Below are 13,765 nucleotides of genomic sequence, written 5' to 3' on the forward strand. Positions count from 1 at the left end.
ATGATCACCCAAAACCAAAGTAGCGAACACCATACTCCATAGCACCGACCACCATGCTCCATAGCACCGACCACCACAGCAGCTGTTTGGAGCCCAGAATTTTTCCCAATTCTATTTTTCTACCTTCACTTGTGAGAGGTTTGAAACATTTTATTTTTATTTATTTTTTCTTTTATAAAAACCCCAAAAAAATAAAAAACAAAAATTGACTCTTTCTTCCTTTCTCAGTTTCTGTTCTATAACAAAAATCAGAGCTTTGGAGGTCTTGGCTGAATAATCCTCTATTCCTCTGATCATAGCTTTGGAGCAAATTAAAGTTTAGAGTTTTAATTTCATTTTTAATTTCATCCATGTATTTTTTTTTTTAATTAACTTGCTAATAGTATATTACTATCTTTTGGTTATTTTTTATTTTTACTATTGCATTTTGACTTGATCATAATATGTTAATTAAATATTTAAAAATCAGGGTTTGAAGATATGGAGGATTTGGATGTTATGTCCTTTGTTGTCTTACATTGGTGAGTCGAATTGCCTTCGACGAATGTACCAAGATTACCAACTCCATAACGACAATGAAATCATACTGATGGATGAGAATACTCTTACTGGCAATTACATACTTTTCTGTTATTTTCACTTGCCTGCTACTCACGCCCACGACCCTCACGTAATTGATGACGACTTTGTTACATTATGTCCACAAGATCTGTTAACCAAATGAACAAGACTATCACCGAGATAATTTTTATTTTAGTGATTTCTCGGGGCATCTAACCGCTTTGAGTCCTTATAGTACCATTTAAGGACTCAAAGAGTCGCGACTTTATATGTGAGTGCCTTAATGTGGATATAGATGATCCTGGTTTAAAATGTGTCTTGTTGGATGTTGAGAAAAAAATTGTATGCCAAGGACAATATGAGTCCATGCCGAATTTGATTGAGGATCTACAGGAACTGTATCAAGAATGTTCTTTTGATTTGCCGCGGTGTTATGGAAGGCTTGTGAAGTCCATGTGGCCTATGGTAAGCAAAGAGCATAAAAGACGTCGTGAGAGGAACGTATTTACGTATGTCCTATTGCTAGGAAATTTAAAGTTCAGGGACCAGAATATACTGATGAAATTAACCCTTACAGTTGTTTTTCTATGAGAGGTCCATGTCTCATTTTGGATAATGATGTAAATATTAAGAGAAACATTATACTGTGTGGATTTCTTCAAGACTGGTGCAATTATTATGGAGCCGATGCCTTTCCGTTTACTGATAAGAAACTGCAGGAAATTTGATCAAACGATTTGCCAAGATGGGAAACTCCCTCAATGTCAACACTTGAAGGGCTCTTAGGGTGCAGTCCCTCTGATGTTGTGTATAAGATTAATTCAGCAGGTGTCCGTGAGCAGGAGATTACTGTCTCGGAACTCAGGGAGAGGTAGTTGGCTTATACATATTCAACGATTGGGAAGAATTTACTCCGAGACTCCATGAGGTGTATGAGCAATGCAGGACTCAAAATCTGGCATTTGAGATTGTGCTTGTTTACATGCCCTTTGATGACTGTCTTGACCCTGAGGCCTACAAGGCGAATGTAGATAGTATGTTGCAGAAGCAGGGCAAATCTGATTGGTGGCGATTGCCCTTTAATAATTCAGTAAGCCGGAGGCTTCAAAAATTCACCTATAATAGATTTAACACTGCATAGCTCATCATTGTAGGACCCCATGATGAATATGTGGATCCGTATGGAAGGGAGATCATGTACAGGTTTCGGATGGATGGATATCCATTCACTAGAGAAGGCTTTGTTCAAAGTAGAATGAAGAAGCTTAGGGAACTCACCTTAGAGTCATTGTTGGTGTATGGTTCACGGGATTATGTAATTCGAGGAGATGATAGGATTGCTGTGTCTGAACTCCAAGGCAGGAACATAATTCTGTACCTTGATCACCTTGGGGAAGACCTTAGACTTTACGATGAATTATTAAATTGGTATGATGAGATTAAGGCAAAGCATCCTAGTTTTGAAGTGGTCTTTGTTCGTCTTGACTCTGTTGAGAGTAGTATTATCAGTAGTATTAAAATGGAAGATGAATCTGTACTATCTGCAATAATGCCTTGGTTGATATGCCCATTCGACCCTGATCATTCAGCATTTGTGGCAAAGAAAATATTCACCGTCGAAGATACATACAATATGGATACCCTTATTCAGTTTGGAGAAGAAAGCCGGATTTTGTCAACTGAAGCTCAACACCTTCTAAGAGAGCAAGGACCTGGTGATTTTCCTTATGGTGATAGTCTACGCAAGGAAGTCATTGATAAACTAAATAATAATTACGAGTATTCCGACGGCAATATGCATCTTATGGTGTAGCTAGTTACAATTCTTGGTCTCTTTACTTCCGTTTTCCTGAGAACATATATAATAATCTTGAGCTTCTTGTAGCTTTGTAGAATTTTATTTTCTGTAATCGTTTCAGTACAATTTGTATACCTTCCTACTGATAAAAGAGCTGTGTTTTTGTGGTTAAATGTAAAGCATTATCAATTGCCATATGATCACTAGTTCCTGTATCTAAGCATTATTATAAGAACTTTAACTCGATCCCATCTTGAAGAATGCTTCCAATCATCAAATGGACACAAAAAAAAGATTCAGAATCAGCTATAGAAGAGAGAATGTTAAGCTAAAATACGATCCCTCAACTTTAGTATTTATAGTATTTTGATCCCTCATCTTTCAAACGAAGCAAATTGGTCCCTCAACCACTCATAACTTACTTTTCCGGTGGAAAAAGATGAGTCACCAAAGTTTAAGGACCAAAGTGCCCATGTCTAGGGATGGCAGTGGGTCGGGTTAAATGGGAGACCCGCCCCATCCCCGCCCAAGCGAGGCGAGGATGGAGGGAGGTTTGACGGGTGATGGGGCGGGGATGGGTATTAAATGTGTACCCGCCATGGGTGATGGGGCGGGTATGGATTTTAGAGTAGACCCGCTCCATATCCGCCCCGCCTCGTACCCATCTTATAACCGCACCATATTTTTTTAGAAGAGTTTAAAATTTATGAAACTTGATACTCTCTAAGACCCAATAAGCTTGAATAATGAAAGTCCCAATTTTCTTAATCTAATTTGATATAATTGTCATAAATGTGATACAATAGAGCATCATGGCAATGGGTTTGGGACGATTTTAGGGCGGGTATGGGTGGGTATGAATATTCAAGTGGGTGATGGGGCGGGAATGAATCCTATCTTGTACCCAATGGGGCGGGTATGGATGTGGATATTGTACCCGCCACGGGTGGTGGGGTGGGGATGGGTATAAGATTTTTAGGCGGGCATGGGTATGGAGGTACCATCATCCGCATCCGACCCGCCCCATTGCCATCCCTACCCATGTCGCAAAAAAATAAAATAATATTTAAAAAAAAGTTTAGGGACCTAACCTATTCAACAAAAGTTTAGGGACCATGATTAATTTTTTTTTTTTATTGTCAGTTTTTTTTTTTTTTTTTTTTTTTTTTTTTTTTTTTTTAAAAGGGAATCTTTTAATTGACATTAATTTTTTTCCCCGTCAACATTAATATTTTGGTTATGTTTTGCATTAATAAAATTATAGAATTTCCAAAAAAAAAAAGGATTTTCCACCTTTTCTCACCCCACATCACCAACAACCTGCCACAGAATTAATTAAATCAGGAGGCCAAGATTAAATCACAAAAAAAAAATCAAAGGCTGGAATTAAAAGATGGTGATTGTTGATGATTGTTAATGAGGTGCAAAATAGGGGATTGTTTCCCCCATTAGAGCAGCCAAATCGAAAGAGAAGAAGAGAGGGCTTAATTTTTTCTTTTTCTATTTCTGTAATTTGAAGTGTTTAATTTATTTGTTTGAAAGAAAGTCGAAGTATTTAATTTTTTAAGTCATATTTAATTTTCTTCTTTAATTCTTTAAGTCATATTTAAAAAAAAAAGTCATTTAATTTTTAAAAAAAACAAAAAAAATTGGGTATGTTTTCTTTCATTTTAATCAAAGTTTGTACATAATAAAAAATAAATATTAATTAGTAGCTGACAAAAAAAAAACAATGATTTGTAATCTCTAAACAAATGCTAACTAGGATAAGTCCCTAGACTTTTGTTTAGTTGGCAGTACACATCCCCAAACTTTGCCGAGTCATAAGTTCCTCCACCGCAAATGGTGAGGCAAGGGTGGTAGAGGACCAATTTGCCTCATTTGAAAGATGAGAGACCAAATATGCAACCAATGTCATAGTTTAGGGACTGCATTTTAACTTATCTCGAAGAGAGATGATCATATGTACAACTCAGAACATAGATAACTCATTAAAATCAGACTGTTCTGTTAATTTTTTGTTACAAGAAATATTTCTAATGATGGTTATCAATTAAGAGACAGTTCAATATTGAAACAATGCTCAACCAATACAGTTTACTGGAGGCAATGTATGCAAATTCAGAATATCCTGCTTGATTAACTAGGCGCGCGATTGCGCGAATCTACTGATTAAATCTGACTGATTAACTAGGCAAAATGTGCTCTGGTATTTAGGTTCTAATATAATGCTTCTGAATCCGTACCTTAATTAGAACCGTGGTACGTAATTAATTAAGTTAATGCAATTCCAAATTTCCAATGAATATATGCTCAATTAATGGGACTTACCATTAGCAACTGATGAAAGTTTCTAAGAAAAAACCAATTGAAGTTGAGGTTCGAAAGAGAGTGGCCTCACTCTTGATTAGCAACATTTTTTTTTTATTTTTTTTATAATAATATACTTCCTCCGTTCTGTTAATATTACAAAAGGAGGAAATTACGCATCCCAAAACATATTTTATATGCTAAATATTTATAATAGTGTAAGAGTAAAAATTATAAAAAGTTGATATTGTAAAAACATTTTATGAGACGAATCCAACAAGAGCCCACTTGACTATATTTTGTTTAACATATAACTCATATTATATGGTCAAATATGAGTGATGAATAGTGTAAAAAGTCCATTGTTGCAATATTATTAGAACGGATAAAGTATGTACCAGGAAAAGAGAATTTTTTTTTTCTTAAGGTTTTTAATTATTTGATCGAGTATTCATTAGCTTCGGATCAGATATAAAGTCGTGAAATGTTTTGATAAAATTGTCAATCTTAAAGATGGGCATCGTGCCGTGCCGTCGCGGGCCATGCTTGGCTGTGCCAGGGCGGGGCTCGTGCCGTGCCGTGCCAAGTTTTGGCACACCCTAACCCACGGCACGGCACGGCCTGGCGAGCCGTGCCGTGCCGTGTCGCGGGCCATCACAGTTTTTTAAGTTTTTTTAATTTTTAAAAATATATATATTATACAAAATCGATATATATATTATAAAATTAACGTGCCGGCGAGCCGACGATCGTGCCCGTGCCGTGCCGTGCCAAATTTCAAGATTTGTGTTCACGGCACGGCCCACGGCCCACAAGTGGGCCACCGTGCCGTGCCGAAATCGTGCCGGGCTCGTGCCGTCCGCGAGCTGGCACGACCCATGCCCACCTTTAATTGCCATTAAATAATAAAGGATATATATAATACTTGTATTTATCTTTTGATGTAATTTAAAACACCTCTTTTCATTTGTAGGTTATCTGAATAAAATCCTTAATACATTATTAAGTACTTACATAATTAATTTGCTTATGTGCCCATAGTTTAGCGGAAATTCTAGGCTACAAATTTTTGCCTATTGCTTATACGGAGTACTAAACTTGATTATTTTCGAACCATGCTCGGTTTTTTAAATTGTTGACTATTAAAATATAGAAGTTTCTAGAAAAATATAATGGATCTGATTCACACTAATTTATTGTGAACCACTAACATTAGAGAAATTATAGTTGTTTTATTAATAAAAAAGAAAGGGTCACTATAATATAAGATTTATACACAAGTAACTGACATTATATTCAACATAGTGACCCCTAATTTTAATATACTAACCTTAACAAATAATATTTAAATATCTATAGGAAATTATATCTTAACAAATTCTATCTTTAAATATCTATAGGAAATTATATCACAATATGGATTGGATTCTTTAGGATTCCTAGCAACTACATGTTACGATTTGTATTCCACAAGAAACGATTTTGAGATGGTAGTGGTTTTGAAGATGAACAAATTGGCGAACCATGAGTTTGTTTTCAATCACTTTTTGTCGGGTTTTCCCTCTTCGTGCCTTGTAGTACTGTTCAAGGACTCAAAGCGTCGTGACTTTATATGTAAGTACCTTGGCATTGGCATTGGCATAGACGGCCCTGACCTTGCCTTGGCCCGGATGTTTGTATGACTATTCAATGTCTCATTTTGGATAAGGATGAAGTAGATTTTAGGAGAAACTTAATGTGTGGATATCCTATCTTGTTGTGGGATCATGGAGCCGATGCCTTTCCTTATACTTTTGAGAAGCTGCAAGAGCTTAGAGCGAATGACTGGCCAATATGGGAAACTCCCTCTACATCCACATTCGAGGGGCTACTAGGTTGCAGTCCTTCTGATTTTGTTTATAAGAATAATACAGCAGGTGATTGTGAGCAGGTGACTATCTCGGAACTTACTGAGAAGGTGGTGGCCTTATACTTGACCGGTTTTGATTCATTCATTCCGACTCTGCACAAGGTCTATGAGCATTGCAGGGCTCAGAATCTGGCATTTGAGATTGTGCTTGTTTACATGCCCTTTGATGACTGTCTTGATCCTGATATATACAACGCGAAAGTGGATAGTGTGTTACAAAAGCAGAACATATCTTGGTGGAGATTGCCCTTCAATAACTCAGTAAGCCGCAGGCTCAAGAGGCTCACCAATGGACCACGGTACAAAAATCAGCTAATCATATATAGTAGGACCACATGATAGATATGTGGAACTGTATGGCGCGGAGATCATAGACCAGTTCGGGATAGAAGGATTTCCGTTCACTAGAGAAGGCATTGTCGAAAGTGGATTGATGAGGCTTAGGGAACTCACCTTGGACTCTTTGTTGGTTTATGGTTCACGAAATTATGTTATTCGAGGAAATAATAAAATTGTTGTGTCTGAACTCAAAGGCAGAAACATACTTCTGTACCTTGATTATTACCTTATGGATAGCTTTACACTTTATCATGAATTATTGATTTGGTATAATGAGATTAAGGCAAATCATCCTACATTCGATGTGGTCTTTGTTCGCCTTCAGAGTATGCACACTAGTACAATTGAAGTGGAAGATGAATCTGAACTATCTGCAGTAATGCCTTGGTTAATATGTCCCTTTGACCCTGATCATTCAGCTTCCCTGGCGAAGAAAATATTCTTTAAAGAACATACTCGCGGTACCCTCATTCAGTTTGGAGAAGATGGGAGGATTTGCTCAACTCAAGTTCAAGACCTTCTGAGAAATCAAGGACCTGATTATTTTCCTTTTGGTGATAATCTACGCCAGGATGTCATTTGTGAGCTTCAGAGTTGTATCCATACATTTATCGATATGATGTAGCTAGTTAGTCTTCTTCTCTTTGGTTCCATGTTCTTGAGGATGTAATAATCTTCCCCTGCTTCTTGTTATGATGATATGAACATTTATTTTTAATAGTTTCAGTGTTTTTTTTTTTTTATAATTTTGTTCCACAAGATGTGTAGTCCTTTTAATGAGCCTATCCTTTGTTATAATTGCTTTTAAGTTATTCATCTATTTTTTGATTAGATAATACATTACTGATAAATAAAAAGTCTGTCTTACTGACCTTATTATAAATCTGCACTTGCACAAGCTTACCTTAATATTGTCCTAACAGGCTCAAAGTTGCTGCATATTTTGGTGTATGTTTGTCGTTTAAGATTTTTCCTAAGCTTCTAATACCCACTGTTAAGCATCTGTTTGATAAACAGAGTTTTGTGCTGCTATTTCGGTTATAAACAAAGTGTCTACAAAAACAGATAAATGATTGGAGACTTATCCAAGCATATTATATTGCTCATAAAAAATCCTCAAAAAAAATATTGCTCCTAATGCAAGGCACATGATGATGATTATCCAAAGCTAAATAAAATTTTATTAGTTTTCATCCAAAGTACATTGCATCAAACTAAACATTAACAGGAAAAGGTCCACCAAAGTAAATAAATTTAGCATTTTCCTGATTTGTAACAACAGCATTATACTCTTTATTATTTGTAAACTCCTCAAGATATGGAGTTGTCACAATATTATGAGCATCATCTACCACTTGAAATTTGCAATAGGCGAAATTCGTCTTTTCTGGAAGCTCATCAGGATATGTTCCTGCTCCCATAACTGGTGCATCTATAGGTTTTACCGTGCCTTCAGTATATACTTCTCCTCCACATCCTGCATATGTTGCACCATTTGCTAGCCCTACGAATATATCCTTCGGCCAAAACCCGAGTTCAATGTTGTCCTTCCCTCCTTGGAGATAATAATTCCCGTTCTTCTCATCCTAATGGACGTAAAAAGTAATGTGTAACAATTTTAGTGAAGCAGATAAAAGTATGTGTTGTACTCCATATTTAGGATATATATATATACACGTTACCTGATAGACAAAGAAAGAGTTTGCGTAAATTGGTCCTGGAATTTTGGATAATGGAGACATTACTAAGTTGAGGGGAATATCTGGTCTTGTTACTACAAATCCACATTCTGAATCGAAACAATGTTGATCGCCTGCCTGTAAATTGATCATGATAAACTCATTGATTTGTTAATTACTGAGTAATTTGGACTTTATATTGACAAATATTGGTAACAAATGAACCAAGGAAGTTATAAATAAAAATAAAAAAAGTAAATTTGTGAGGAAGGTCCTTTTAAGTAGACCATAGACTTTTTTGTGACAAAGTCCCTTTTATAAAAAAGGTGACACAAAAGGTCCTTATATCATATTTAGGTTGTGAGGAGGGTTCTTTTGATCATTTTCGGCGTTGACTTTTTTATTTTCTGGCCAAAAAAAGTCACATCTAAGTTCCCTTTTTTCTCCCTCCTCTTATCTCTCGTTTTCCCATTTTTTTTTCCCTATTAAACCCTAATTTCTAGAAACAATTAACACTAAAACTTCAATTGTATTCCCATAAATTAAAATTGAAGGCTTTTCAAAGTAATTCAAGGCTAATCGTCCCCACAATGAGAGAAAATAAGGAAAAAAAGGGAACTTAATAAGTCACGTGCTTTACACGTGGCTTTTTTTGGCCGGAAAATAAAAAAAGTCAACGTCGGAAAAATAGTCAAAGGACCCTCCTCATAACCCAAACAATAAAGACCTTTGTGCCATCTTTTTTATAAAAGGGTATTTGTCATAAAAAAAAAAAGTCTACTTAAAAGGACCTTCTTCACAAATTTTCCATAAGAAAATAAATAAATAAATTTAATTTGATAACAAACTATTCCTAAGTTAAATAATACGAAGTAACATGTTGCTATATATCTTACATTTGCGTAAATGAAGAACCTTGTTTGATTGTCGCCGTATTTCATTGGATTAACCTTGCATTGGAAAAAAAAAAGTAAAGATATATATGAACAAATTAATACCTAGAAATGATAATTTTAATTCAAGAATAATCAAATTTGAAACTAAATTAGTAAATTAAAAAAAACTTACTGTCCAACCAGCGATAATAGCGTCATTACCACCTCTAAGTATGATTTCAGCAGAAGTATACTGGTTTGGTTTAAGTAGTTGTGGATTCCAAACGCTGATTTCTCCTCGAGCTCCATAATATTTCTTTGATGGATCGTTTTTGGTTTGACCCAACGCAAACTACACATGAAACAAATTCATGCAATGTATAATTTATTACTCATCACATATTTTAATAGAGATTACCATAATTAACATGAATTAAGAATAACCAAAGATAAATAATACCAAGTATATAATAATATTTATATTTCTTAATAACTTAATCAATTGACATGTATTTAGGGACAAAGGGAGTAGATTAATTAAATGAAAATATAAGTACATACTACTTTAAAAATAAATTTAAAAATTAAAATAAATGAACGATTTCTCTTAATATTGTTAAAATAGAAATTAATTCCCATTATGCTTCGTTTTAAAAAAAAATTTCCAAAGTAGTGTCCACGTAGGATTGGTTTTCGGTTCAACTTAAAACCGCTAACGGTATTAGCGGTTTTGCAGTTTTTGTAAAATAAAGTCAAAGAGACCTGTTTTTATTGAAAGGAGGTCTCGTTGAAATTAGGTGTAATTGCCGGCGCTCTCTTTTCTTGTTGTGGTCTAAGAATTAACAAGGATACAAAAAGACCTGTCGTATTGCAAGGCGGTCTCTTTGAAATAATTTTCCTTAAGACTATGCCTTGTAAATTAACCAAGGACGCAAAGAGACCTGTTATTGTTAGAGGAGGTCTCTTTTTTAAAACCGCTATTACCATTAGCGTTTTAAGTTGAACCAAAAGCAAAAAAAAAAAAAAGATCCTACGTGGACACTAGGTAGGGAATTCATTTTTAAATCAATGTATTATGGGAATTGATTTTTATTTCAACAATATTATGGGAAATCGTTCTAAAATAAATACAAATTAAAAAAATAAAGACCAACTAAAATTAAGAGGAAAAACTTTCTTTAAAAAAAAAAAAAAAAAAGGAAAAACTTACAACAATTCCTGAAACGTCTTGCTCTGGGTATTTCCAATTAGTGTGGTAATTACTGAGTCTTCTTATAGGAACAGTTCCTGAAGGGCACCCTCCATCCTTAAAACGGAACATATCTAGTAGTGACATTTCATTCTTGCTCCAAGAGTTAGCATTGTTGTCAACAACCACCTTAGGAGTAGAACTCGATCTTGTCTACTCAAATTATTAAAATATACGTTAAAAAAGAAAATGAGACAAATAAATAGGAACAGATGAGGAAGTACTAATTAAGGATTAAAAGTTAGCATAGCATACCTCTGGATGAAAACTGTGATTTTTTAAGAGAGGATGATTAAATGCTGGTTGCTTGTAAAAGTCTATGCAATCATATATATCCCCGTATTCTGTCTGAAAAATATATTTGTACTTTGTAAATAATAAGCAAAATAATTGGTAGAGTCAAACTTTGCACACATGTCAATAAATGCACTAATTTGACCTTATTTTCTCTAATTAAATATTAATTAGCTGTCAAAAAAAATACTCCCTCCGTCCCTAAATTACATTCCTCTTTGGAAATTTACACGGTAATTAAGGAGGAAAGAATAAGACAAATAACAATAATTAGATAATGCAATGAGAAATACAGAGATAGATTAGTTATTACTCATGACATGTCATCAATCCTTTGCAAAAAAAAAGGATCAATCACATGCTTCTAATTGAAAATTTTTAACCAATCATATTCATTGTAATTTGGCACAAGGATTATGAGTGAGATTAGGTAAAGATGAGTGAGAAAACATTAAATATAAAACAGAAAAAAGTTGATTTACTAAAAAAAACTTACCAAAAATAGAAAGGAGAAATGTAATTTTGGAATATCAAAAATAGAAAAGAGGAATGTAACTTAGGGACGGAGGGAGTATATATTAATTACAATAATAAAAAAAATTATATCATCAAACTTTATATTAATACCTGTCTAACGATGCATTTCATTATAAAATATGTTTTTATTACATTAATTAAAAAATTATAGTCAAAGTTAATACGTAGTATATGACTAGTGAAAAGAACTATACCGTGTCAATTATTTTAGGATGCAGTGAATATATGAAGTTAAGATTTATTTATCTATGTAAGACATTTAATTTTTTTACTTGTAAAAGATAAATTATAATTATTTGATCAATTTTAATTACTTCAAGCATACACAAATACTTTTTTTTTGAGAGAGAGAGAAAACCATAATCAATTTTATTATTTAAGAAGTATGAATACTTTTTCTGTAAATCCTTCAAAAAATAAAAAATACTTTTTCTGTAAATTTTATATAAACCCGGGTGTAAAATACACCAAAGTTTATTTTTTGCTCATATAATATTTTGTTTATTTTAAATTGAGCAAAATAAAAATTATATCAAATGAGCGAAAACCGAATACTACGAATATATGAAATGAGCAAAAATCAAATACTACGAATATATGAAATGAGCAAAAACCCACTCTTATGTGCACCTATTTCTATGTGCATCCAGATGTATATAAAAGGTGGTATTTTTTTATTTGTACATTTCAAAATAGTTTCAAATTTGTTAAAAACCTTGAAAAGTACCTCAATGGTCTTGGCAACATGATCCGGCCTATCTTTTTCGAGAAGCCCTCTACACCGGCCGTTAGTAGGAAAAAATGATACAAGGAATAATGAGAGAAATGCATACACCAACATCTTTTGTGCTTGAACCATTGTATAACTTGCAAACCTGCATTGATGTAAAGCAATTTTATTATAATGAGTAATGAAAGGCTGCATTTTGCTGCTTGAAGATGGTATTGATTCCTAAGTACCTAAAATAATTATAATACAACACTCACTAAATAATTCCAAATAATTTTTTGTTTAGAAGCTTTTGGTTTAGGGCTTTAGGCTCATTGACAAGGCCTTCAAGACTATATATATATAATTTGTTTCTGAATTATTGACATAATTTAATTAACTTTTAAACAAGTTTTTTTTTTTTTAATTTTTACTTATTGATGTATCACAAAAAAAATGTAAAATGTTATTAATGTAGGTATTAGTATAAATTTTTATGGCATCAATATTTTTTATTACTAATATTTAAATATTTATATTAATGGTCAAAATAGTGCATTGACAAGTGTGATAAATTTCTACTTTGTATTATAGTCTTATTATTTTGAAATGGAGGGATGGGAGTATCTCTCTAAGTATTCTTATTTTGGTAGCATATCAAAGTGTAAAATTATTAAAGTGGAAATAATCAATATATATCAAAATCCACAAAAATCTTGATATTTTACCAAATTTGGAGATAGTTAATGCTACAATCATATCAATAACAATAATGATACCAATAATGATAGATAATAATAATTCAATTAAATAATTATAGGTTGTGTTTCTTTGATGGATGAATTGGATTGAAAGTAAATAAAATTCATGTTGGCCTCTAAATTTAAAAGATTTGATGTAAGGTTTTGAACATGTGACCTTTAAAATGAAAATGAAGATGTAACCACCATTCCAATGTAACATCAATAATGCTAAATGTTTTGTTAAAATTAAATAAATAAATAAATGTTTTAATAAAGTTGCTAAAGTGAAGTTTAAATTTGGAGGATTTTGTATAGAGTTATTGGATGTTAAATACTTAAATTAGAATTAATTAATGTAAAATTGTTTATTGACTTTGATGTATAAATTAATATGACGCTTATAACATTATAAATTTTTGGAGTATAATTATTTGGCATACTACAAGAAGTTAAGAACAAATGATGAACAATAAATTAAGTTAAAATGTAGATGAAGAAGATTTGAGAGAGAATTTCAATTAATATTTTTGTAATTTTTTTAAACACAAATTAAACCGATTATATATATTACTGATTCAAACCTAACATACAACTTACGTCCCTATTGATACATAAATTCGATGTAAGCTAAAAGAGTCATGATAGTTAACACATGCATAAACTCTGATCTAAACTAAACCCAATTGTACTACATAATGAAGGTAACTGAAATACCTAACAAATCGAAATCTAATAGTAGAATGGTCCAAATAGCAGCCAAGC

The 13,765-nt window shown here is 33.2% G+C and overlaps 3 protein-coding genes across 3 annotated transcripts; 2 read left to right on the top strand and 1 right to left on the bottom strand.

Annotated features, from left to right (window-relative positions):
- The first annotated feature begins 1,322 nt into the window (after nt 1-1,322).
- On the top strand, nt 1,323-2,374 carry LOC110727692. Its single transcript, XM_021907272.1, has 3 exons — nt 1,323-1,432; nt 1,507-1,651; nt 1,703-2,374. Exons 1-3 carry the CDS (start codon nt 1,323-1,325, stop codon nt 2,372-2,374), a joined length of 927 nt encoding a protein of 308 aa, XP_021762964.1.
- A 3,973-nt stretch (nt 2,375-6,347) lies between these two features.
- LOC110727693 (probable nucleoredoxin 1-2) lies at nt 6,348-7,542 on the top strand. Its single transcript, XM_021907273.1, has 2 exons — nt 6,348-6,877; nt 6,921-7,542. The coding sequence occupies exons 1-2, from the start codon at nt 6,348-6,350 to the stop codon at nt 7,540-7,542; spliced, it is 1,152 nt and encodes a 383-aa protein (XP_021762965.1).
- Nucleotides 7,543-8,131: 589 nt separating this feature from the next.
- Nucleotides 8,132-12,410, bottom strand: LOC110727694. Its single transcript, XM_021907274.1, has 6 exons — nt 12,279-12,410; nt 10,976-11,068; nt 10,682-10,873; nt 9,665-9,823; nt 8,600-8,734; nt 8,132-8,503 (listed from the first exon to the last, which is right to left on the bottom strand). The coding sequence occupies exons 1-6, from the start codon at nt 12,408-12,410 to the stop codon at nt 8,132-8,134; spliced, it is 1,083 nt and encodes a 360-aa protein (XP_021762966.1).
- Between the last annotated feature and the right edge of the window lie 1,355 nt (nt 12,411-13,765).

The sequence above is a fragment of the Chenopodium quinoa genome, unplaced genomic scaffold (assembly GCF_001683475.1).
Source record: "Chenopodium quinoa cultivar QQ74 unplaced genomic scaffold, ASM168347v1, whole genome shotgun sequence".
Lineage (NCBI taxonomy): Eukaryota > Viridiplantae > Streptophyta > Magnoliopsida > Caryophyllales > Amaranthaceae > Chenopodium > Chenopodium quinoa.